Source organism: Microtus oregoni, unplaced genomic scaffold (assembly GCF_018167655.1).
Source record: "Microtus oregoni isolate MIOR12 unplaced genomic scaffold, Mior012 000021F_ref0000039, whole genome shotgun sequence".
Taxonomy (NCBI): Eukaryota; Metazoa; Chordata; class Mammalia; order Rodentia; family Cricetidae; genus Microtus; species Microtus oregoni.
The window spans coordinates 22,355,204-22,378,986 of NW_024543080.1; the positions used below are offsets into that span (position 1 = coordinate 22,355,204).

A 23,783-nucleotide genomic window follows, 5' to 3' on the forward strand; every position below is an offset into this window, starting at 1 on the left:
GCTGAGGGTTTTTAAGATCTGGAGAATGCATTTGAAAGATGCTTAGAAATAGCAGGTTTTTGGTTTCATTCAGAAATAATATCTTAGCATTGTGCCAAAGGATGGCAAATTGGTATGGTTTGCAAGGGCAAAGAAGAAAGTATTTTTATGGGGTCTGGACTGTTCCTTTCAGAGCAGAGGAAGCATTGTTTTTTAAACGTGTGAAAGATTAAGAAAGAACTGAAAGGGAAAGCTAGGGACAGGTTCAGTTATTTATTAACACCCACGCCAGGAACACACCAGCGATCATACCTCATGGCACCCATGCCAGGAACACACCAGCGGTGTATGTATTTGTATGTAGGTACATGAGTGCAGGTAACCAGGGTGACCAGAGATGCTAGATCCTTGGAGGTGGAGTTACAGATGTTGTGAGCCACCTGACACAGATGCTGGAAACCAAACTCAGGTCCTCTGGTGTAGCAGCAAGTGTCCTTAACCCCTGAGCCATTTCTGCAGCTCTGGAGTAAAATGTTTTATTTCTACCCAGTGATATATTGTGAGTCACTTTGGCTTTAGCGATTTGTTTTGCCTTAATTAATTGATGATGCTTGCCGGGGACTGAACCCAGGGTTTGGCGCGTTGGCGCATGCCTGGCAAGCACCCTTCACTGAACTGCATGCTTAGCCTGCCGGTTAACTTTGGAAAAAAACATTTAAAATGAGAAACATTTCTCTCCTTGCTCACCGCTCCTGGTGCCCTTCACTTGACTATACGGATGCAAGCTTTCAGTTTCCTGATCGCTTTTCTACCTGAGAACCCTTTAATACTTCTCTCTCTCTTGCTTCTGTGGTGCAGATTTTGTCAGTGATAAATTGTTTCACATTTGGTCTGTTCTGAAAAAATTTTTACTTTGCTTTTTCTCCCCCAAAGGCACTTTCTCCAAATATAGAGCTCTAGAGTGGCAGCTTCTTTTGTTCATTTTTTTGTTTGTTTATTGAGTTTTCCAGTAACCATTCCATCTTGGACGTCTTAGATGCGACATCCACGTTCATTTTAGTCTTTGTTCCCCCATATGCAGTTAATCATTTTCTGTTACTTTACAAACTTTATTACCTCTGGGTTCAGCAGTTTCTGTTGGATCTTGGCATGCACACGTGTGTGTGTGTGTGTGTGTGTGTGTGTGTATGTGTTTGTGTTTGCTTGAGAAAACAAGGATCTGTTTGGCTCTATCTGTAGTCTTACCAACTTTAGAAGACATGCTGGACTTTGTGTCCCAGTCCTGCACAGATGCCAGCTCTACTAAGCTAGACGCACTTGTGGCTTTCCGTCGGTTGCTGAGGCTTTGCTCATGCTGTTTTCGTCATCAGACCGTGTTTTGTTGTCTGTGCTTCTGTTGGAGAGAGTATGCACCCATTTGTCCAAGTTTACTGATCTTTTTTTTTCTACCTGTAGGATCTGTAATCTATAGGTCCCAGCCCAGAGGATCTGCTGGTTTAGATTCACTTGTTCTTATTCTCTTTTATCTATGGTTTAACTTTCTGCAGCTTCTGTGGTCTGAAAACATTGCCTGGAAAATTATCAAAATAAACAATTTATAAGTTTGCATGTCATTTTGCATAGCATTGTATGAAAGCTTTTGTCTGCCCGGCTTCTTCCCATTTTGCAGTCATTCTTTACTTTGGATTTATCCCCCCGTTTCTTGCCTTCATGATTAAGCTGGGCTTTTGTTCTGGGAAGGGAGTGTTTGGGTGAAGTGTTCTTCTCACCATGGTCTATGAAAAGCACTAGGACCGTCTGCATAGTTATCACTAATAAAAGCCTCGGTCATAGGCTGGCTTTAGTGGCGCACACCTTTAATCCCTGCAGTGGGGAGACAGAGGCAGGCGGATCTCTGAGTTCAAGGCCTGCCTGGTCCACAGAGTGAGTTCCAGGACAGCCAGGGCTACATAGTAAGACCCTGTTTTAAAACAAAGCAAAACAAAACAAAACAAAACAAAAAAACCAACCAAACAACCAAACAAAGAGCCCCTTGATCTTCTGGCTTGAGGGAATATCTTCCAGATTTCTCCCTATTAAAATCATCTTTCTCCTGTTCATTTTCTGTCTCACAGTGAGTGAGCCGAAACACTAGGGAACTGATGCTGGCCCAAGCTCACTAGACACTTACTGTCCGGGCTTTATCTAGGCTGGTTTATGCAGGCATCCTAGGCTTGGCATATACCCAGAACTTAGAGTCCTGGAACAAAAGCAGGCACCGTACAGGACCCACATTATGTGTGTAATTTAGGTACGGCGAGCCGGCCACTCACGGGAGTTCAGAAGTAGTGGGCACTCTGAAAGGTTCTCAGCTGTCATTCAGAGGCCAGCTTGCTAGGCATCCACTCAAAGGGGAGCATTCAAGCCTCCTCCTTTCTGCACAGTGGAAGATTTTCCTCTTCTTCCTATTTATTTGCCCAGTGGTTTATTTATATCAGCATCTTAGTCATTTTGTGTTGCTATAATTAAACAGAAGCGAAGGTTTATTTGTTCTGACCCCAAAGGCTTGGAAGTTCAAGACCAGAGGCTGCATGCAGTTTGATCCTCCCTGCTGGTAGAGATGCCATGTAGAGTCCCAGGGGCTGCAGGCCGCCACTAGTTCAGAATCTCCTACTTGGAGCCCCACCTCTTGAGACACTGCTGCCTTGTGGCATGAGGAACCCACCCACCCAGCCTCCTTGAAACTTACCTCCCAAAGTTGGCCTCTTCCCCCTTGACCGCTTCTCCATCTTGTTTGTATTGAGCAATACAAAAAAGGACAGAGAGACAGAGGTCAGGAGTGAGCACAGTGAGAATCCAGTGCCAGCCAGCGGTACGGACCCACACCATCAACATTTTATTTTTTTTAATGAAGTCCCAAAGCAAAACAGGAGGCTGTTTTTGCAGTTTTTTTCCCGTGTTGCATCTCATATCTGGTAATTATGTAACGGACCCGATAGCATCTTTGTTCTCGAGCCTTTCAACGTCTCCTCCAAGCTCCAGCGAAGAGGAGAATCTCCTGAAGAGGCTGGAATCCGGGGGAGCTGTGCAAGTCTCCAGGAGTGGAAGGGTATTTGACATTTTCCGAAGAGAAGCTCCCGATATTTTCGCTCTCTTCCGTGTGTGCTAATTTTGGACACCAGTGTTCAGAGTTTTTGAGACGCTGGTGAAGCTCTTACTATGAGGACAGATCCATGCACTTGAGTCCTTTCCTAAAATGAGTTAGTAGTTGAGGAACTCTCTCAGAACCCGACTTTCCAGTGGAGAGTGTGGTATTTTAAGTTAACTCAGACTTCTCCAAGTGCCAGGGAACATTTTGTTCGGATCCCTCCCTTCTAGAGAGCAGGGTTCTGTATGCTTTCCTGGGGGTTTTGCTGGTGTTTTGGTGTATGGAGTCTACCTTCTGCTAAACTGTAGAGTCTTTTGAAAGGGCACTGATTTAGTGGGAACCAATTAAAAGGAGGGGGACACCTACCTTCCAACACCTGGAGGGCAAGAGACCCAGTGTGGTCATCATTTGTACCCTGTGTTTGCCGCAGTATCTAGCCCATGGTGGGAGGGTGGCCGCAAAAGGTGGGTCTCTTTTTTAAACATGTATTATTTTAAAACATTCTTTGAGAATTTCATAGAGTGTGTTTTTATCATTGCACCCTCCTCCCCCACCGCCTCCCACATTTTCTTCCCCACCACCTCCCAACTTTGTGCCCTCTTCTGTTTGTTTTACTGACCACCCGCCAAATTCAGTTTGTGCTGCTCGTACACCCATTGGTGTGGGGCCACCTACTAGAGTGTGGTCAACCTACCAAGGACCACACCCTTAAAGGAAAGGGACTCTTTCTTTCCCAGAAGTCATCAACTGTCAATAGCTGCTCAGTTGGGCTTGGGGGCTCATGAGCCCCTCCCCAATCGGTGCTGGATGTTGATTGGCTGGATCTTGAGTAGTTCTTCTGTAGGGAACCAGGGCAGCTGTTAGCTTGTGAACAAAGTGCTTCCATCACACCCAGAAGACACTGTTTTTGTCTGAATCCTCTCCGACATCCAACTCTTGGAATCCTTTCACCCCATCTTCCACAGTGAGTGGTCCCTGATCCTTGGGGGAGGCATATGATATAGATACATTGGCGCTGTCTGAGGGCTGTACTGATGATATGTATATAGAGATATGACTGTAGAGGACAGTTTGATAGTATGGCTATTTGACAGAGCAGTTGTAGACTTTTCCCTGGGACCTATGAGCTCCTCAGCCCTGGTTTTTGGCCAGATTTGCAGTACCAGGCTTATGTTTCCTTTTGTAGAACAGGTTTAAATCCAATCAGAAAGCTGGTGGTCACTCCTGTAACATTTGTGCCACTATTGAACCCATGGGCTTATCTCGTCATGCCAGGGACTATAACAGTTCATAGGATTCAAGCTGGGAAAGACTATTGATGACTTTTTTTCTCCCGGCTGCTCCTCCCGGTACTGTGAAATCTAGCAGCGAGGAGGAAGCTCACAGAGGAATGCCAGCTTGATTTCTTCATGTCCTCTGATCAAAGTCAGCAATAGGGTCTTAAGACAAATGGGAATAGCCTGTATTGAAACTATGAATTTCTTGCATTCTAAATCATCATTTTCAAAGCCTGAAAAATTGTAGTCTAAAGTGGGAAGAGGAGTATAGCTAAGGTAAGTGACCTGAATTAGACGCCTCTGCTTTGCCAAGGCTACATCTAGAAACAGTTCTGTCGCTGTCTTCATGGCAGTGACGTGAAAATATGGAGGATTCCACGTTTACAAAGTGGAAAATGAAAATCTGGCGTCTCTGGTAATCCGAAGACCTTGCAATAGGCTCTAGGTTATGTCTTGGCTGATGTAATTGATCGGCAGTTTAACAAGAGAGCACTCACTTGAAGAACAATGGCAGTGTCATTTGTGTAACTTAAAAAGAGGATTAGTCATTGAGGGATTGAGAAAGAAATTGGAGCACAGTGGGACTCTTCCATGGCCTTCTAAAAGGATTGCTGGGTGTGTATGTGGTGTCGTCGTCCCCCCCCCCCCCCCCCAGCTAATAGTTTGGTGGTTTGGCAAATAAAAGCATCAGAAGATGTAGAAAGGAAATGCTCCATTAAGTAAGTATTGCTATGGTGTTTGTGATCAGGACTCGAACGAATAACACTGTTTATTGTGTTCTTTATACTTTAGAATAAGGTTTGGCTATAGAACCAGGCTCTGCTCGTATGCTAGATTAGTCAATATATAAATGGAAAATACCATTTCATCTGCACTGTATTTATAGCGAGCTTCTGATACAACTGGAATGTTTGTGCGTGCATGTGCGCACACACACATACACACACCTGTGCACATATACTGATTATGTAAAATAGAAACTTCAGATTCTGGCGTATTCTTTTATATCTAAATAGACAGATTTAAAAAGGAAACAGTCCATTTGTAAAGGCAAGAGAAATTTTCTTATTATTTACCCCTTTCTCCCGAAGTCACCAGACTAAGTTCTGTATGACACTTGTATACTTCTGAAGGTTTACTAGGAATGAATCTCACTTACTTTTATAGGAAGTTGTAGTCAGACAGTGTCAAGTTGCTCTTAAGTCTTGGGTGAGCCCAGCGCACCAGGGGCAGCAAGAACATGGCAGAGTACTGGATGTCGTGTACCAAGTGGTCAATTGCTATGCTTCAGTTCCGAGCTTTGGTGTTTAATGCTGTCGTTTGTTTGGGTTCAGGTCTCCATCCCCCACAGACTCTGTTAACAGTCTGATGAAGAGAGGATTGTGTGGTGAAGTTACTTTGGGGAATACTGTAATTAAGAACAAAATGCAAACTGACTTTTGTAAAATCTGTAGTCTTTGTAGCACTGTCTGTTCACTGTTAATATACAAGAATAGGATGTGGGAGGTTGGGCTTTTGGACTGTGGGATATCGTTTGTTCATTTAACATCTGGATGCCTTGGTTCTTCTTTGAATGAGGGGAAACCCTGCTCTTAGCTGACCTTTAATTTTTTTTAATAAAGCTGGAAGCAAATGACAGTGATGTGGAGTTGGGGTTTGCGCTTGGTCAGCTTTGGCATCTCAGCATGGGATTATGGTTCCATGTTGGCATGCCGCATGTAGTTGGGGTTCCATGTTGGTCAACCCTGTGTCCTGGTGTGGAGTTGCGTTCCATGTTGGTCAGTCCTGTGTCCCAGTGTGGAATTGGGTTCCATGTTGGTCAGCCCTATGTCCTGGGGTGGAGTTGGGTTCATTGTTGGTCAGCCCTGTGTCCTGGGGTGGGTTTGGGTTCCATGTCAATCAACCCTGTGTCCTGGGGTGGGGTTGGGTTCCATGTCGGTCAACCCAGTGTCTTGGTGTGGTGTTAGCCTCCATGTTGGTCAGTCTTGTGTCCTGGGGTGGGAATGGGTTCCATATTGGTCAGCCCTGGGTCCCGGTGTGGAGTTGGGTTCTGAGTTAGTCAGCCTTTGCTCCCTTAGTTTAGATTTTCTTGTTAGTTTAGGAATTGGAATGGTCCACATTTGTATCAGATTTCTTGAACTATTCTAAAAACAAAAAGAAACAAAGCAAAAGCTCACACAGCTTCGGACATCTGCCCCTGTACTGTTACTGCTGAATATGTCTTAATGAATGCGATTGTCCTTTTGTATGTAGTGAATGGTGTTCATGCATGGGAAGATGCTATTTTAGCCTAGCTAGCAATTTGACCGCGACTGAATTTATTCAGTTATGACTTTGATAATTGCAGTTACTCTCTGTGGTACTTAAAGAATGCAATAATGCAGATGGCTTGCTACAAATGTATTTCTACATATGAGAAGGGACACCTCTGAACACATGCCTCTTGTCCTCTAAAGATGCAGTAAACCGATTGGGGTGAATGTGCTTTTTCCTTCTGATGCTGGCATGAAATGTGATTTGTTTTGGTTGTGTGACCTCTCTGTCATTTTAAAGAGCAGTTATGCTTTGGACAGTGTATTTTCATCTGAGAACCTCTTCCATAGAATGAAGTTGTCCAGATGCGTTTATCTGACCAGTGGATACTTTGTCTGTTCACTGACATTCTGGCTGTCGGTCTTTCATGGGAACTGAATGCTTCGTTAAGAATAGAAGAGGCTGCTTTTCAAACAGCCCGCTTACCTGACTCTTAGCTCTTTAGAAGAAGTTGCAGGCACCAGAAAACAGCTTGGTCCTGAGCTGAGCGGTTGGAGCTGCCAGAGGAGGCTCAGGCAGTGTTCATGACATCATCTCTCATTCCATTAGGCGGCATTATCTCCAGTGGGGTGAGTGGGCCCGTGGACTCGGTCTCATGGTAAGCATGCTGAACAAAACCCACGATGGTGGTAGAGAGAATGTACTGCTCAGGTCCCCTAGGAGACTGCTGCACCCCCACCCACCCCTTCGAGGAGGACACCAGCTATTAGAGGAAGACATTAAAGATCTTATGCTAATTCATTTTAAGAAACTGTTTTCAAGGCCCTTTGCCTGTGAGGAGAGTTGGCATCGAAGGGCAGGGAGCAGCAGCCTGTGCCTGTTTCCTGGCAGCCCCGATGAGCCGCAGGCTCCTCAGACTGGCAATCTGAGTGCAAACGGGGCAGGTCTTGTTGGCCACATGCAGGTCGGCACAGAGAAAGGTGAGGGTGTCCTTCAGGGCACTTGGAATCAACTTGTAAGCTTTAATTCAGCTGGGCACCTCATCTCCATCAAGCAGCGCTTCCACTATAGTTGTGCGTCACCGCCAGACTGCATGGTAATGAAGCCACGGCACTGTGGGCCAGAACTCTGCCGCCCGAGAGAGGCAGGAGGACAGCGGCCGGGAGCCAGAGCCACAGAATTGTTGCTGCCGCTGCTGCCACCGCTCCTGCAGCCAGCCAAGACACAATGTTGAGTCTACAGGATTCTGTGTGTTTCGAAATTAGCATAAAGTCCTTGTTAAAGTCCTGGAGCAGCAGCTGTGAGTAGAGATGCCTGCTTGGGGGGAATGCTGAGTTGTGAATATTCTTGCCATTCCTTGCATGCCTTCTCCCCAGACCCATCCAGATAGAATCAGAGCCTTGGAAGTACCCTGGAGAGCGTGCTCTCCCGTGGCCGTCGGTCAGATGAGAATCTTGAGGTGCACACGCGAGTCGGTTGTGATTTGGGGAGTTAGGTTTTCTTGACGAAATTTGCCAGCCTCGGGCTTGGTTCTTGAGTGTGTTATTCCGGCAAAGTTTCTCAGAATCCATCAAAAATGGGGAAGGTGATGAGTCAGCCGGGATTCCTGCAGGGTTGTGGGGGTCCAGGACCGCTCCACAGTGCTGTTAGCCCCGAGTGTGTGTGCAGCAGCATCCGCTGTCTCCAGCTCCAGGCAGCAGGCGGTTTCACAGGCTGGCAGTAACTTTCCTCTGCTGTCACTGAAGTTGCAGCGGGTGGTTGTCAGTCATATGTGCTGGAGTGTATGAGAAAGAGCACCAGGAGAATATATTTCCAGTTCACTTACGGCGGGAAGCAAGTGCCATTGAGCCATGATCCTCCCTAAGTCCTTCCCTCGGATGATTTGGCAGAAATACTGGTTTCATTTAGTCTGTTTTCAGTGGTTATTTTTGCTCTGAAAAACCCTCAGAGCACTTACGATAAGATTTATCATCTCCGACTCTTTACTCTGCTGCCAAAGTAATCATCGCCATCAACTTAGGAGATCAGAGTAATGAATTGCGCGAGCTCCAGTCTTGTTATCAGGGCCGTTTTATGCAAAGAAAATTGAAGCGTAGAAAAATCCGTGACTCTCCCAAGGTCATGTAGGTAGCAGAGAGCTGGGGGCACAGAATCCCTTCGATCTCGCTTCTAACTGTGCTGCTGGTGCCCAAGTAGCCTAATGAATCAAACATGAGAGATTACATTTGAAGTCTTTCCTGCCCGGCTCTTTATGAGAAGACTTATTTAATGGAGTTTTGTTTCATAAGCAAATGAGACGCAAGTCCAAATGCTGACATGAAGGAGAGCTCACTGCAGACAATCTGAAGGGGTCTGCCTCGCCTGGCTGCGCGTTTTGACTTCATTGATTTCTGGTCTGCCACCTTGCCCGATGGCAGGAAACTGTTAGTTTTAGGAGAGTTTTCAAGTGAGTGAACATAGTTGAAATATTGGGGGACTCGGAAGGTTGATCGAGCTCAGTATTTAGATAGCTCAGAGTTAGTAATCCTTCTGGCTTCCCCTTCTCCTGTCCTCGGCACACACTGTACTTATCTATAGCGAGCCGACCGAAGGCGTAATTAGCACACTCACGTAGAAGAGAGCAGCCTATTATGTCACAGCAGCTGTTCACAGAGCAACTTAGTGTACTTATCTGTCCCGCAGCCAGGCACAGCCACAGCCACAGCCAAATCTGGTTTAGTCATGTTCCCTGAATCTGAGAGTGAACCCAAAGCAGATGCTCGCGAAGCCTCGGGTTTTAGCTGTGCCGGTAGGAGAGAGATTCTAGTGGCTGGGTAACCCGTTGCCCTTGGGCATTCATCGTGCATATCGAAGATGGTTTCAGAGTTACAAAGCAATGTGTTAATATTGAAAATATATCGCCAGGGTCAGGGTTTAGTAAGGCCCCAACCATGTCCGTCTGAGGCCTGGGAAATGGGCGGGTGTCTTTAATTTGGCCAGTATCAGTGTATGTCAGCACAGAAGGGGCGGGGGTATTAAGACCTGGGAGAGGATAGTAGCCGGCCGTCTCTTTCCAGGGATTCTTTCCTTACACCAACACTTTTGAATCAGCCAGCATGGATTGAGTGTATGCTGTGGGATCCAGAAGGAAGCAGATGGGTCTTTGCTCTCTGTGAGCTTACTACTCAGGGAGAGGTCGCCCGTCATGACAGTTACAATGAGGTGGTCGAGAGGTGACATGCATACCCCTGTGACTACCAGCTGATGGTGGCCGGTGAAATGACCTGGGAGGACAGGGGTGGAAAAAGTAGCATTAACACGGGCTGGGGGGGATACAGAGAGGGAGGAGGCTTTTCAGTGCTTGTTTTGGAGTACTGGGATATTCCCTAGGTTCGCAGACAGGCTTGGCATCCAGGACTTTGTGACCCAGAGACCAGGGTTTGTTAGTGAGCCCCTTCATTCCACTCCTTTAGTCATGGCCCAGACTTGTCCCTCCACCTTCTGAGTTTCCTTGTGATCTCCTGGCTGTTCTGGCATACACACACACACACACACACACACACACACACACACGCACACCCTCCCTCCCAGTGGGCGGGGACATGGCCACCTGGATTATCTCCATCATATCCTTTTTACATCCTGTTTGTAGCTTCTGTTTGCTGCTAAAGGTTCTTTTTAAACTGCCTTCCCTTAAAGTCCTTCCCTTCCCTACCAGTCTTTCTGTTCCCTGTAGAATAAAGTTTTCCCTCTCGTAGCTTCTGTCCATCCCATCTGTCTCTTGCCATTCTCACCCCGCTCTGGGAGCGTGCTGCACTGCTGTGGCTGGTTCCGTTCCCCCTGCTACCCATTCCCTGTCTGCTCCACAGTGCACCCCATCCTGTCTGCTCCACAGTGCACCCCATCCTGTCTGTCTGCCCCACAGGGCACCCCATTCTGTCTGCCCCACAGGGCACCCCATCCTGTCTGCTCCACAGTGCACCCCATCCTGTCTGCCCCACAGGGCACCCCATCCTGTCTGCCCCACAGTGCACCCCATCCTGTCTGCTCCACAGGGCACCCCATCCTGTCTGCTCCACAGGGCACCCCATCCTGTCTGCTCCACAGGGCACCCCATCCTGTCTGCTCCACAGTGTACCCCATCCTGTCTGCCCCACAGGGCACCCCATCCTGTCTGCTTTGCATGAAACACGTCATCTCCGTCACCCATCCTTGCCGTCAGTCAGCCGTCGCTGCATCTGTCCTGTGCTTCCCTTTGGGCGTCTTGGTCATTGCCACCCCCTCCCGCCTCTCCCTCTCTGCTACTTGATTGTGCTCTCCTCGGGGTATAGATTGGTTGTCTTTTTGTTTTTCTTTGTATACTTATTGCTTCGCTGCACTCTAGGAAATGTCTGAGCACCTAACAGAGCAGGTAAAGATGTAGTCATTTTTGTTGGAATAAATTAACAAATAGCATAGAAGATAAGAAGGTAAATATATGGCCCGCCTTCTGTTATCTGATTATTAAATGACATGCTCTGGACACATGTTCTTATGAATAGAGCTAATGGACTCCATAAGCTATATGTGTATATATATATATATATATATATACATGCATGCATATATATATACATATATAGTAATAATTGCAAAGGTAATGAATTTGGGATTGGGAACATGGGGGTGCTGTGGGGTGAAGGTGAGGTAGATGCAGTGCTCATGTAAGATGTTCTCAAAAAGTAAAATATAAAAAAAGAATAAACAGAAAAAACTTAAAAGTTTAGAAAATATTGTATGTTAACATTCCCCTCAGGGGAACAAGTCCTGGAGCAAAGTTGTATGAAACCATACCACGGTGATCCAAAAAAATAATAATTTATTACGTTCCATTTAGTGAATTTCTTGGGGAGAGCAGAGAACAACAGGATTTGTTAGGTAGCTTTTTTTTTTTTTTAAAAAGAGAGATGAAAAAGAAATCCCACTAAATTTTTATTTCAAATGTTGCCTGCACCCCCCTCAAGAGTAAAGGAAAAAGAAAGAAAAATCTCGCGTCTTCCTGACTCGCTGGACCCTAACCACAGTGCCTGTCATTGACAGTAGCAGACCTTCTTTACATGATGTGCTTGCCTGGTTCCTGGTAGGTCAGATGCTACGTTGGGTTCTAATGGCAAAGGCCCTCGAGCCGGACTGCTTAGCTGGCGGAATGTCCATGCAGCCCTACTGAAGTTTGCTGAGAGCTGAGCCTTTGTCTTCCTTTAACAATGAAGCCACATTTGTGTGGCCTAAATTCAGGGCTTGACTCTGCGCCAACACCATCAGGCATCACTCCTTTAAACAACAGCAGCAACAACAGAGTCAGGGACATTCTGTGAAACCAGCTGCACAGAGAGGGTGTTGTTCTTTACAAACTTGGTAGAGTCCCCCCTCTCCCTCCCAAACTGATAAGGCCAGGCAAGCTTCCGCCTCTTCCGTTATTATCTGTGGTATTGGTGAAGGGGGCAGATGTGTGGACAGCACCTCCTGTGAACGTATTTTTAGAATTATCTCTGCTTACATAATCTTACATGGCAGCTAGTATTTCAAAGGGTTCCGTTTTTATCACAGACAGTAGAAGAGATAAATTGACCCAGTTTAACCATCTTGTACATTAGGATGTGAATTCGATATGGTGTGTTAAGGGGCTAAATTTGCATAGATTGCTTGGATTGGCACGATGGAGTAAGTCTTAAATAGCTTTTAGTACTCAGAAATGTTATTCCTGGATCACAGATGGGTGATCCCCACCCGCTTCATACTTTCTATCTAAATTTCTTAAAATCATAATGGTCTTTGAAGTAAAACTTTGCATTTATTGCAGAACTTTGGGGGCCTGGTCTGATGTATAGTTTGTGTGTTTGTGTGCGTGTACATGCATGCCCTCATGTTATACACACATTCATAAGCCCACCATTCAATCACGATGGCCTTATGAGGAATACCCTGATTCTAAAAATAGCTCAGTCACAGTATGATCTACTTTGTGTCCTGTTGCTCCTCTAGACACTTGGTATAACAGCGTCATACAGTGCTGCAGCATGTATTGGCACTTCATTACCTTTTATGGCTGAATAAATTCCATTGTGTGAATGGCAAATATAGCACATTTTCAATATCCATTCATCAGCTGACCAATTTCTGATTTTTCTGTTTCTTTAAGGTTCAGATAGCCTAAAGAACATTAAGGCCCCTTACCTGCCCACCAATCCTACACACCTACATACTTCCTTTAATCTTTCATAGTGTATTAGGGACTTCCGGTGCAGTGCTGCTTGAGCAATTTTGAAGGAAGAGTCAAGTAGCAGCAGTTCAGGAAAAGCATAGAATAGACAGAAGAGCTATCAAGTGCAGGAGACTGGACGGGTTGTGGCTGACTTGGCTGGAGCGTCGGGAGTGGGGAAGAGTGGGGGCCAAGGCTGGATCGGTAGCTGGGGCTAGACCACAGAGGATCTTGAAAACCTTCTCAGGGATTTTGATTTGAAACTAAATGGGGAACCATTGATGACAATGGCCGAGTCAGTTCAATCAAGTGTGGGATGGGGAAGGGAGAGAGTGAAGAGAGAGACACACTGTGTGTGGCTATGAGTTAGAATGCTTCTGTAGTAGGCGTGTGAGAGGAAGGTTAAACAGAGGGCAGTGTCTTTATGTGACAAACAAATACAGAATTATTTTATGGAAGACACTCTTCTAAGTCCATTACAGAATGTCAGCTCGTTTAGTCATAGATGCAAGGCATATTGAAGAGGTAGAGCATTAAGTCTTGGCTGTGACAGGGGAGGTGCTGGGGTCTTGTCAGCGAGGCTCCTCTGAGGCCATTCTGTAGGGTGGCATTTCCATAGCCACCCATTCCAGTGATTTAGCTGTTGAGACTGCATGTTGGTTGTCATGAAAAATAATCAATCCCTCCCTGCTTGTTGCCCAAATACCCTGTCATCCCTGCAGAGAAGTCTTTATTTTAGGAGATGGATCCTAGACAGGAAGCCAGCTCAGTGTTCCGCTGCGTGTGAGCTCTTTGTGATGTGCTTCTGATGGGACTGGCCTTAGGAGTCAAACCTGCTTTATCTTTTTTTTTTTTTTTTTTTAAAAATATTATTCTAAATCCTTAAACTAGACCTACCTCATTTGGTAAAATAAGATTGTGGTTTTTAAGAAGTATAGCTGGTTACTTATTGAATGTTTGTGTTTATTATTTTTTTAACCTGCCAAATTTTAGAATAAGAACAGAGTATAAGAACGAAATACGAAAGCTGGGCCTTTAATCCCAGCACTGGGGAGACAGAGGCAGGCAGATCTCTGTGAGTTCGAGACCAGCCTGGAGCAAGTTCCCGGACAGGCTCCAAAGCTACACAGAGATGTCTTGAAAAACAAAAAAACAAAAACAAACAAAGAAAGAGAAAGATAAAAAGAGAAAAGAGAATGGAGTACATAATCAGGAAACTCTTAACGAGAATGCCACCACATTTGTGGGCGACTGAGACGCCGCACAAAGTTCATTGTGGTTTCCCTGTGAAATTCTGAGTGCCTGCTTCGTAAAGCCTAGCCGGTTGTGACTCTCCCCTTTCCAGTGCCCTCTGTTGAGGTAGTTCATGAACTGTCGTCTGTCAGATAGTGGGTCCTGTCTTGTGCTAAGGTATGGAGCCCAGAAGAGTCCTGTTCACTCCTCCAGCTGCCTCTCCACCAGCCCAAGGGCACCGCAGACTCTGGTCCTAACGCACCCTTCCCTCTAGGCCAGTGGTTCTCAACTTTATGCCACAACCCTTTAATACAGTTCCTCATGCTATGGTGACCCCCAACCATGAAATTACTTCCATTGCTACTTCATAACTGTCCTTTTGCTACTGTTATGAATCGTAAGGTAAACGTCTGTGTTTTCTGATCGTCTTAGGTGACCCCTGTGAAAAGGGGTGATGACCCACTTCTAGTTCCTGCTCGTTCTTCCTTCGCAACCTTCCTTTGTCAAACTCTGTTGGGTCACTTCCTGCAAATAAGGTGTCTGCTTTGCTCTTGTGGTTTTAGAAAACAAAGCCAGACAACCTGGAAAAAACTGTAACCCTACCGAATCCACCGATGGGTCCTTTCCACGGTTGAGCCCTGGTTGAATGTCTTCCTGTCCGCTTGCTTCCTATACTTGTGAGTTCTGCACCTGTTTGCTGGACCCCTCGTCACTACCCTACTTTGCAGATAACCGTGTTCTGTCTCTCATTATTGGACTTCTTGTGTCCTCAGCGTGGCTGCCATTCATCCCTTCTACACCTTTGCGAGGCAGAAGCCTTGGCAGCCAGTAGCTCCTCTGGATGCCCTTGGCACTGATGACTTAGATTTCAAACATGATGCCTGAGAGGCATCTGGCTCACTGTAGGCATGACCAGTGTCCAGGCTGTCAACGTCACTGGCGTATGGTACATCCCACTGCTGGTGGAGTTCTTGAACTTCTCTTCTAGAAATAAGCGTATTTGCATCTTTCTCACTGTTAAGAAGAAACTTTCTAGACATGGTTGGCTAGCCTTTTACAGATGGTGTGGTGTCCCAGGACTGTACGAGTTATTTTTCATTTTTCATATTATTTTCTATTTTTTAAAATTTAGCCATTAGAGAAGGAAAGTTTTTATCTCCTTCAGAAAGAGAACTACAGAAAAATCCACTTGAGTGAATAAGGAAAGGCTCTGGAAGCCAAATCCTTTTCTTAAAATTATTCATTTATTTTTATTTTATGTGCATCAATGTTTTGCTTGCAAGTATATCTGTGTGAGGGTGTCAGATCTCCTGGAACTGGAGTTACAGACAGTTGTGAGCTGCCTTGTGGGTGCTGAAAATTGAACCCGGGTCCTCTGGAAGAGCTGCCAGTGCTCTTAACCGCTGAACTCTCTCTCCAGATCCTGGAAGCCTAAAACTAAAGGACTAGATCTTTCCTTGGGAAGGTATGGTATTTTACATATGGCCAGAATTCACAGTAGGAAAGCATTTAAATTGCTTTATAAGTTGTATTTTCAGTTACTTGATTAGCACATGATAATTAGTGTAGGATGAAGAGGTGAATAATAATTTTTAACAGATACTTGACTAACAGTGTTATAGCAAGCGGCGACCCATACTACACACAATTAAGGAATACCATTTTATTTAAGCTGTTTCTCATAAAAGTTTGGAACAGGATGTGCATGACTCATCTTTACTATCAGGAGACTGAGAGAGAGGATGATTCCAATATAGTGGTCTTGAGTGTGCTCAGCGATCAAGTTATTGGTGTGATTTACGCTGTGGTTAGCACACAGAGCCTCTTGTGGTTGGGATGGGGAGTGGTCTGCCCCTTCATCTCCCAGGAGGAAGAATTTGGGAAAGTATGGCAGATATTATTACCAGCTTCTAAACTCAAAAGTTAGCCAGGGGCTGGCAGACAACTTACGGCTGACCATAACTTGCCATAGAAGCATGCGCGTGAGTTCTGATCCCCTGAGCATGCGCATGAGTTCTGGTCCCCCGAGCTCACAGGGAAGCCAGGGAGGTGTGACAACTGCCTGTGATCCCAGTACATACCCCTCGCATGCGTGTACTCTGCCACATGTGGATATGTAGATACCATGCACACGCTCATCAGCTTAAAAAAATGGAGTAGTGGGTGACTTAAAGTAAGCTTAAGAATTGATAGGTAGACTAGATAAAGAATGTGCATAAGGCGTAGAGAAGAATTGATAATTATTCTAGAGTGTATAATTTAAATTTTGCCCCTTGAAGTCACAGATAATGACAAGCAGAGGAGGATGGAGTACCAAGATAAATAGTTGAAGGCATGGACAGTGATCAAAATGGTTAAAACCTTGAAAAAGCCAATTCATCAAGATTTCTAATAGGAAATAAGAGAATCATATTTGTCTCGTGTCCTATTGGTTGGTCCTTTGTTTTTTATGCTCATGCTCCATGACATACAGCTATTTAAATATCCCCGTACTACCTGGTGGAATCATTTGTAATATTATATGACAGGTTTCTGTACTTACAGAGCTTCAGAAACGCAGTGGTCGAAATTAATTTTAAATGCGGTCATAGTGTTGAGTCGTTGTTCTTTAGTGTAAGGCAGTGACCCTTCTTCCGCAGCTTCCAGAAACTTTGGATGCCAGGACCCCAACTCCGCTACGTCTGTTTGTGATTTAAGACATTGCCGGGGATGGGCAGCAGAGTTGAACCTCAAGCCAGGAGGCTTAGCTTTGCCAGAATGCTAACTATGGATCTGAAATGTCTCTCAGAGGGTGAAGTGATAATAAATCGTGCTACAGATAGATTCTTTTCAGGGGTTTGCCAGTTTCCTAATTTGCTCTGAGGAACGTGCCAAGTTCCTGGTAGTGCTGCAGCTGGCCTGTGGTCCCTCGCTGTCCTTGAGTAAGCTCATAGGGTGAATTCTCATTTGCACGCTGAGGGCTGCAGGGCCAGCATTCCCACAGCTCGCTGCCTCAGCCAGCAGTGAAGTGTTCTAACTCCTTGCATCTCCCCCACAGTAGCTACGGTTATTCTGTTCAGCCAATGTGATCGATTTACTCCCATACAGAGTTAAATCCCATTATCATGCTAGTTCGCCTTTTTTGGGTGGTTTGTCCGTCTGCTGCCAGTTTCTCTCCACAGTGTCGTCTTTTTTTATGGTGCTTTCAAATGCGTCATTGAACGCTTTATATTTCCTTTCATGTATCAGTACTTTTCAAACTCGCTCTTTCTTGTTTGTGGTATTATTTTCTTTAAGTATTTTAAGTGGTTTGTGAGGCTAGATGAAATTTTTAAGTTGTTTTTATTGTATCTTATTTATTCCTCGGTGTGTGTTGGGATGTGCAGCTCACAGTGGGAGTCTTGCAGTCAGCTGACAGATTACAGGGGTTGAACCCTCTCCCTCTCCCCTGTGGGCCCCAGGGGTCAGGCTGGATGGAAAGTGCCTTTATCTTCTGAGCCACTTTCCTGGTCCAGATGCAGTTTTTAAAAATAATTTTCTTTTTATTCTATCATGGCTAGTAGTTCCTTCTTGCCTGGACTATACATGAAAATGCTTGTCTATAAGGCTTTGAAAATTAATTTTAAACTTCATGGTCATCTGGACTTTAGTTTTTGAATATAGGATCTGTAGTATTATGACAGTCTATCTTGATTATTGCTGTATTTTTATTATAATTTTAGTATTCCCAAATTTAAAAAGTATTTTTTAAACAGGGTCTCTCTATGTAGACCAGGCTGTTCTAGAACTCACTTTGTAGACCAGGCTGGCCTTGAACTCAGACCCTTTTGCCTCAGTTTCCTGACTAGTGGGACTGAAGGTGTGTACCCCCCATGCCTATTCTTTCTATTTTTAAAAACATAACTTCCGTGGCATTTCTCAGAAGTGTATTCTTCTAGTTATACACTAATACAGTTCCCTCCAGTATCACCTAGATAGAAAATCATGTAGAAAAGTTAATTGAAATTATGCTAATATGTTAATTCTATGGGAATTGGTACTTCCATAAAGCCGTCTTATCACAAATATGTTTTCCTTGTGTTCTGCTCTTTTATCTCCTTTAAGAAATCCTTGTAGTGTCTACGTGTAAATCTCACAAGTCTTAAAGATTTTTAAAAGCAACATGTGAGATTTTTTTATTTAATGAGAATTCCATTCAATGCATTTTGAGTTACCCTGGAGCTTCCCCTCTGGCATGTCCACCTCCCAACTTCATGTCTTCTTCATTTTTGAAAAAAATAACTCATAAGTCCCTTCTATGCTCCCAGTATATGCAGTGGTATGACGTCATCTACTGGGGTACACACAACCTGCCAGTGGCTATATCTCCAAAGAAGACTGGCCCCGCCCCCTGCAGGTAACCGTAACTACTGTGAATTCACTAGTGCAGGAGCCCATTAAATCCTGAAGACGGCACTGCACATCGCTCATGCCTCCCATGAGTGCAGTGTCCCAGAACATCCAGAAGATGGCGCTTCACAGTGCTCCTCCCCATCCTGCACTTACTGTATCCTTTCTGCCTCTTTTGGGATGTTCCCTGAGCCTCGGTAGAGTGCCCTGTGGCTGAGACTCACCGTTACTTATTCGCAGTACTTTGACTAGTTATAAGTCTTTGCCATCACCACACTCAAAGAACCTTCTCCTTCTCCCACGAAGACCAAGAGCAGCTTGTGTACAGAACGAATTCCAGACACGGCTGTGCAGGGCTAAAAAGTAAAATTCTCCATGCTTTAAAACAACTCTTTCTCCTCTTATTTTCTATTTATGAGTGGAAGATTTTTTTAAAATCCATCCTTATTTCTTGATAATTATAGTATAGAAAGTTTTGCGTATTTTTAAAATATCTATAAGAGTGATTTGGTTTTCTTTCTTCTTTTGGTTTTTCTAGACAGGGTTTCTCGGTGTACCGCTGGCTGTCCTGGAACTAGCTCTGTAGATCAAGCTGGCCCCAAACTCACAGGGATCCACCTGTTTCTGCCTCCTGAGTGCTGGGATTAAAGAAGTTTGACACCACTGTCCAGACAGTTTTCTTATGTTGTTACATTTGCGTGTATTACCTATAGCCTCCAGAATGGTAGTGAACAATAAGGCCTAAGTCAGCATCTTTATTTTGTTCCTATTTTTAATAGAGATGGGTTTTACGCCTTGAAACCTACCTGCTTTTCATCATAACAAGATGCCTGACACAATTGCTTGTAAAGAGAAAGGATTTATTATGGCTCCTAGATGGTGGCTGGATGAGCCCACCATTTCTAAGCCTCTGTCAGGGCCACGTAGTGAAGCAGAGGCCCAGCAAGGAAGAGGTTGTGGCTAGCCAGGGTCCCGCAGTTCCCTGGGGGAATGTTTCTAGTTATGCCACCGTGTCCTCCCTCCTCGGTGCCGCTACCATTTGAACCAGGCCCACCACCGCACTGAATATCTAAACTGTGGCATTCTGATATATCTATGCCCAAGTACAAAATGTTTCCCATCTGTACCCAAGTCCCTAAAGTGTTAATAATGTTCTGGCATTGCCCAAAAGTCCAAGTTCATGATCTCCTTTGTGACCGAAGGCAAAATTAACTGTGAGCCTTTGCAAAAAAATCAGAGAGAATTACACTTCCCAGCACAGAGTGAGCTATTTCAGAAGCCAGAACTAGGAAAGTGGTTAGAGGTGCTGGCCCCAGGCGGGGCAGAAGCACAGGGTCAGCACTAAATCCTAGCGCTTCCTGTGGAGGACAGGGCCTGTTGCGGGGAGTGGGTTCCCAGGGTTTGCGTGTTTGGGGGGAGTGGGTTCCCAGGGTTTGCGTGTTTGGGGGGAGTGGGTTCCCAGGGTTTGCGTGTTTGGCTCCTCTGGCCTCATTCGCTGCATGTGACTTGTCTCTTGGGCGGGTGTTTGCGGGTTGTCTGCAGCTTGCTATAGGAGGTTTTGCGCCATGCCGACACCTCTACATTCTTGGGGGTATCCAGACTTCACAGTTCACCTTCCTTAGGCCTAGCTGAAGGGACTCACGCTTACTTGGAATCTTGGTGGAAGCTGCCATCCCTCTGTGACGTGTGTATTCCACATGCTTGCACAGCTGGCGTCCTGTGTATGGTGCCAGGTTCTGCTGTCAGTACCAGCTGAACCTGGGCCTGCCTGAGCCACAGCCATTGCAGCCTTGGAATATTTCACTGGACCTTCGGGTCGGGGCAGGGTACCTCATAGCTCTGTTCTGAGAAACACTCAGCCAGCAAAGCCTTTGAAACAAATCTATATGACCGCATTTCCAATCTTGAGTGGACTTGCTGATTTGGTGGCTAGTCCTGAGGCAGCTTTCCCAGGGTCTCGGTACAAACACCAAACACCATGGCTTCTCTGTTAACCTTCCCGGGGTTAACAGTGCTATGCTGCTTAACTGGACCATGGCATACACTGCTTTTCCAGCCAAGTTGTGAACTTGCCAAAGCTTTCCACGTTGCCTTTTATGTTATTTGAGATCAGGTCTCACTGTGTAACACAGGTGGTGAGTTTGCAATCCTCCTGCTTCAACCTTTAATCCCAGACCTTTGTAAGTTTTTTTTTTTTTTTTAATACTCACTGAGTCAGTTTAGTGCTGTTCTTATGCACATGGGTGTGGTGCCAGCCACTGGAGCATGGCAACCCACCAAGAGCCACACCCCTGAAGAAAACTGACTCTCCCTGGCCCGGCAGCCCTCAGTTGGCAGTAGCTCCCAGCTAGCTGTGGGGCCTCATGAGCCCCACGCCCGCCAGCCAGCATATTCTTTAAATACTGCCTTATCTCTGGGTTTCTAGGATGGCTTGAGCTGAGCTCCATTTGGAGTCAAGACCATCATAACTGGAATTCTCTAGCCAAGTAAGTAATGGGTTATTTAGAAGATGGCTCGTTTTCCTTGAGCTTTGGAATATAGAATATTTCTGTGGAAGATTTCAAATAAAAAAAAAAAAAACATTGAACACATGCCAGAGATGTCACAGGACTTCTATGTTTAGAAACTGTTTTTAGTGGAAATAGTTTCGATTAGGATAAATAAACAGTTTTGAAACAGCTGCTCGGAGAACAAGCAAAAGTTTTAATTATGTTACCCGTTACAGTTGAATGAGGAGAAAACGATGTTACCCGTTACAGTTGAATGAGGAGAAAACAATGTTACCCGTTACAGTTGAATGAGGAGAAAACAATGTTACCCAGTTACAGTTGAATGAGGAGGAAACAATGTTACCCGTTACAGTTGAATGAGGAGAAAACAATGTTACCCGTTACAGTTGAATGAGGAGAAAACAATGTTACCCGTTACAGTTGAATGAGGAGAAAACAATGTTACCCGTTACAGTTGAATGAGGAGAAAACAATGTTACCCGTTACAGTTGAATGAGGAGAAAACAATGTTACCAGTTACAGTTGAATGAGGAGAAAACGACTGAACTAACTAGTGTGGAAAAATGATTTCATTCACACAGTAGAGAAGCAGAATATTTCGGGATTGGTATTAACAAGATATAGATATGTGTTCAGCTTCTGAACATGGACTTTAGTTTTCCTCCTCTTCCCTTCTCTTTTAAAGCAGGGTCTCACCATGTAGCCCTGCCTGGCCTGGAGCTCACTATGTAGACCAGACTGGCCTCAAATTTGCAGAGATCCATGTGCCTATGTCAGTCTCGGAATATTGGGATTGAAGTTGTGAGCCACCATGCCGGCTACATGGTCTTTTTATATTTTTTTCCCTAAGTTAGCGTGTAGAGATGTGTGTAGCCCAGCAGTGTGAGCAGCAGTGAAGTTTGTATGTAGGAAGGTGTGGCACAAGATGTAACTCCCTGCCCCAAAGCCACAGTAACTAATAGCTTGGAGCCAACAGAGAAACAGAGTGATAATACACAGAACGAGGAGCCCAAACACATATTCAAGAATGTCTCAAAAAACCAAAAAAAAGAAAAAAAAAAGAATGGATTTAGGCTGGATAGTGATGGCACACGCCTTTAATCCCAGCACTTGGGAGGCAGAGGCAAGCAGATCTCTGTGAGTTTGAGGCCAGCCTGGTCTACAATAGCTAGTTCCAGGATAGGCTTCAAAGCTACAGAGAAACCCTGTCTTGGAAAAAAAACAAAACCCCACCACCAACAACAAAAAGAATGGATTTGATTTATTTTCTGGTGATACAGCCAGTACAAAATTTCAGTAAGTGCACCTGGAAGAACTAGTTAAATCTTGGAAGACAATCTGCAGTAGTAGCCAGAGAAACTTCGAGGCAGACAGTAGACTAGAATAAAATAAAAAAACGAGCAAAGAAAGAGTTACAGCAAAATACAGGGATATGTTTATCTCTCAAAGTGAGCCTTTTCTCACTTTTTAGACCTTTGCATTGTAAATAAGTTAAAAGATTCAACCAAAAAAGTCTGATGGACCTTAGAGGATAAAGAACTGGCAATCGTGCAGTTCTGGGGGCAGTAGGTTCCCAAAGGCAAGTTCTTACCAGCTACGGCAGGAGCATGCATCAGAATTTGTTCTTCCCTGTGACAAGTAATACTAATTTGGAGCTAGTTAGCTGGGTGGTGGTGCACACTTTTGGAGCTAGTTAGCTGGGTGGTGGTGCACACCTTTAATCCCAGCGCTTGGGAAGCAGAGGCAGGTAAATCTTTGAGTTCGAGGCCAACCTGGTCTACAGAGCGAGTTCTAGGAAAGCTAGGACTACACAGAGAAGCCCTGTCACAAAAAAAAAAAAGAAAAGAAAAGAAAAGAAAAAAAGGAAAAAAAGGCAAAGAAGGAAGGAGAGAGAGAAGTTGAGATTGATTTAGAACCAGTTTACTCCTCGGTGTGGTTTCCCCAGGAATTTGGTTGAGTGGTTGCCCACTGAATAATATACTTTGAGATCCTTCCATCTTGGAAGGCAGGATGGTTCAGTGGGTAAAGACGGGTGCTGCCAAGCCTAGTGACTTGCGTTCAATGCCTGGAACCCACCTGGTCAAAGGAGAGAATTGACTCTCGTGGGTTGTCCTCGGACCTCCACGTGGATACAGTGACATGGAACACTCTGCCCCCACCACATACACAATAAGTAAATAATGTAATAATCTTAGAAAGATTCTTCTTGGTTTGGTGGTTCAATGGCTAGCTTCATGAAAATGCCAAGCAGTAGCCCCTTGTGTGGATGCCTCCACCTGCCTGCTGAAGAATATCCTGGTTGGTCGCGTCCATCAAAGCTGTTACAAATTAACTGGAAGCAATGTGCAGGTTGTGGTATGGGCATACAGTTTAGCTCCTACACGTGAGAACCATGAGCAGGGGCGATGGGTATCGCAGGAAGAACATGTTCAGTTTTGTAAGAAAATACCGAGCCTTCTTCCCACATGGTTTGCCCCATCTTGCCTTGCCACCGGCAATGAATGACAGTTCTGTTCCCGCTTGTCTCCCTTCCTACAAGACATGGTCGGTCTGGGGGTTCCGCTACTCCAGGAGCTGTGCAGTGATACTTTGCTGTTGACCGTTTCTTAGGGACGTTATTGGGATGGGCATCTTCTTTCCTGGCATCTGTGAGTCTTTGTGAAGTGCCTGCTTTTATGTTGGGTTCTTTTTTCTTTTCTTTTCTTTTTTCTTTTTTCTTTTCTTTCTTTTCTTTTTTTTTTTTTTACCATTGTTGTTTATATATTTTGCAAGCAAATTCTTTATTAGATTTTTTTTTTCTTCCTCGGGGCTAGTCTTCT

General features: G+C 45.0%; 1 protein-coding gene across 7 annotated transcripts in view; it reads left to right on the forward strand.

Moving 5' to 3' along the window:
• Positions 1 to 23,783, forward strand: part of Fryl (FRY like transcription coactivator) — a 231,706-nt gene that overhangs the window by 86,847 nt on the left and 121,076 nt on the right. The window contains exon 1 of one of the 7 annotated variants that reach the window (XM_041671630.1): positions 7,831 to 7,936. The exons of the other annotated variants lie outside the window; for them this stretch is intronic. Coding sequence (XP_041527564.1) covers positions 7,864 to 7,936 — 73 coding nt within the window. The 5' untranslated portion in view covers positions 7,831 to 7,863. Of the gene's footprint in view, positions 1 to 7,830; positions 7,937 to 23,783 lie in introns of those variants that run through there. 7 annotated transcript variants of the gene reach the window in all.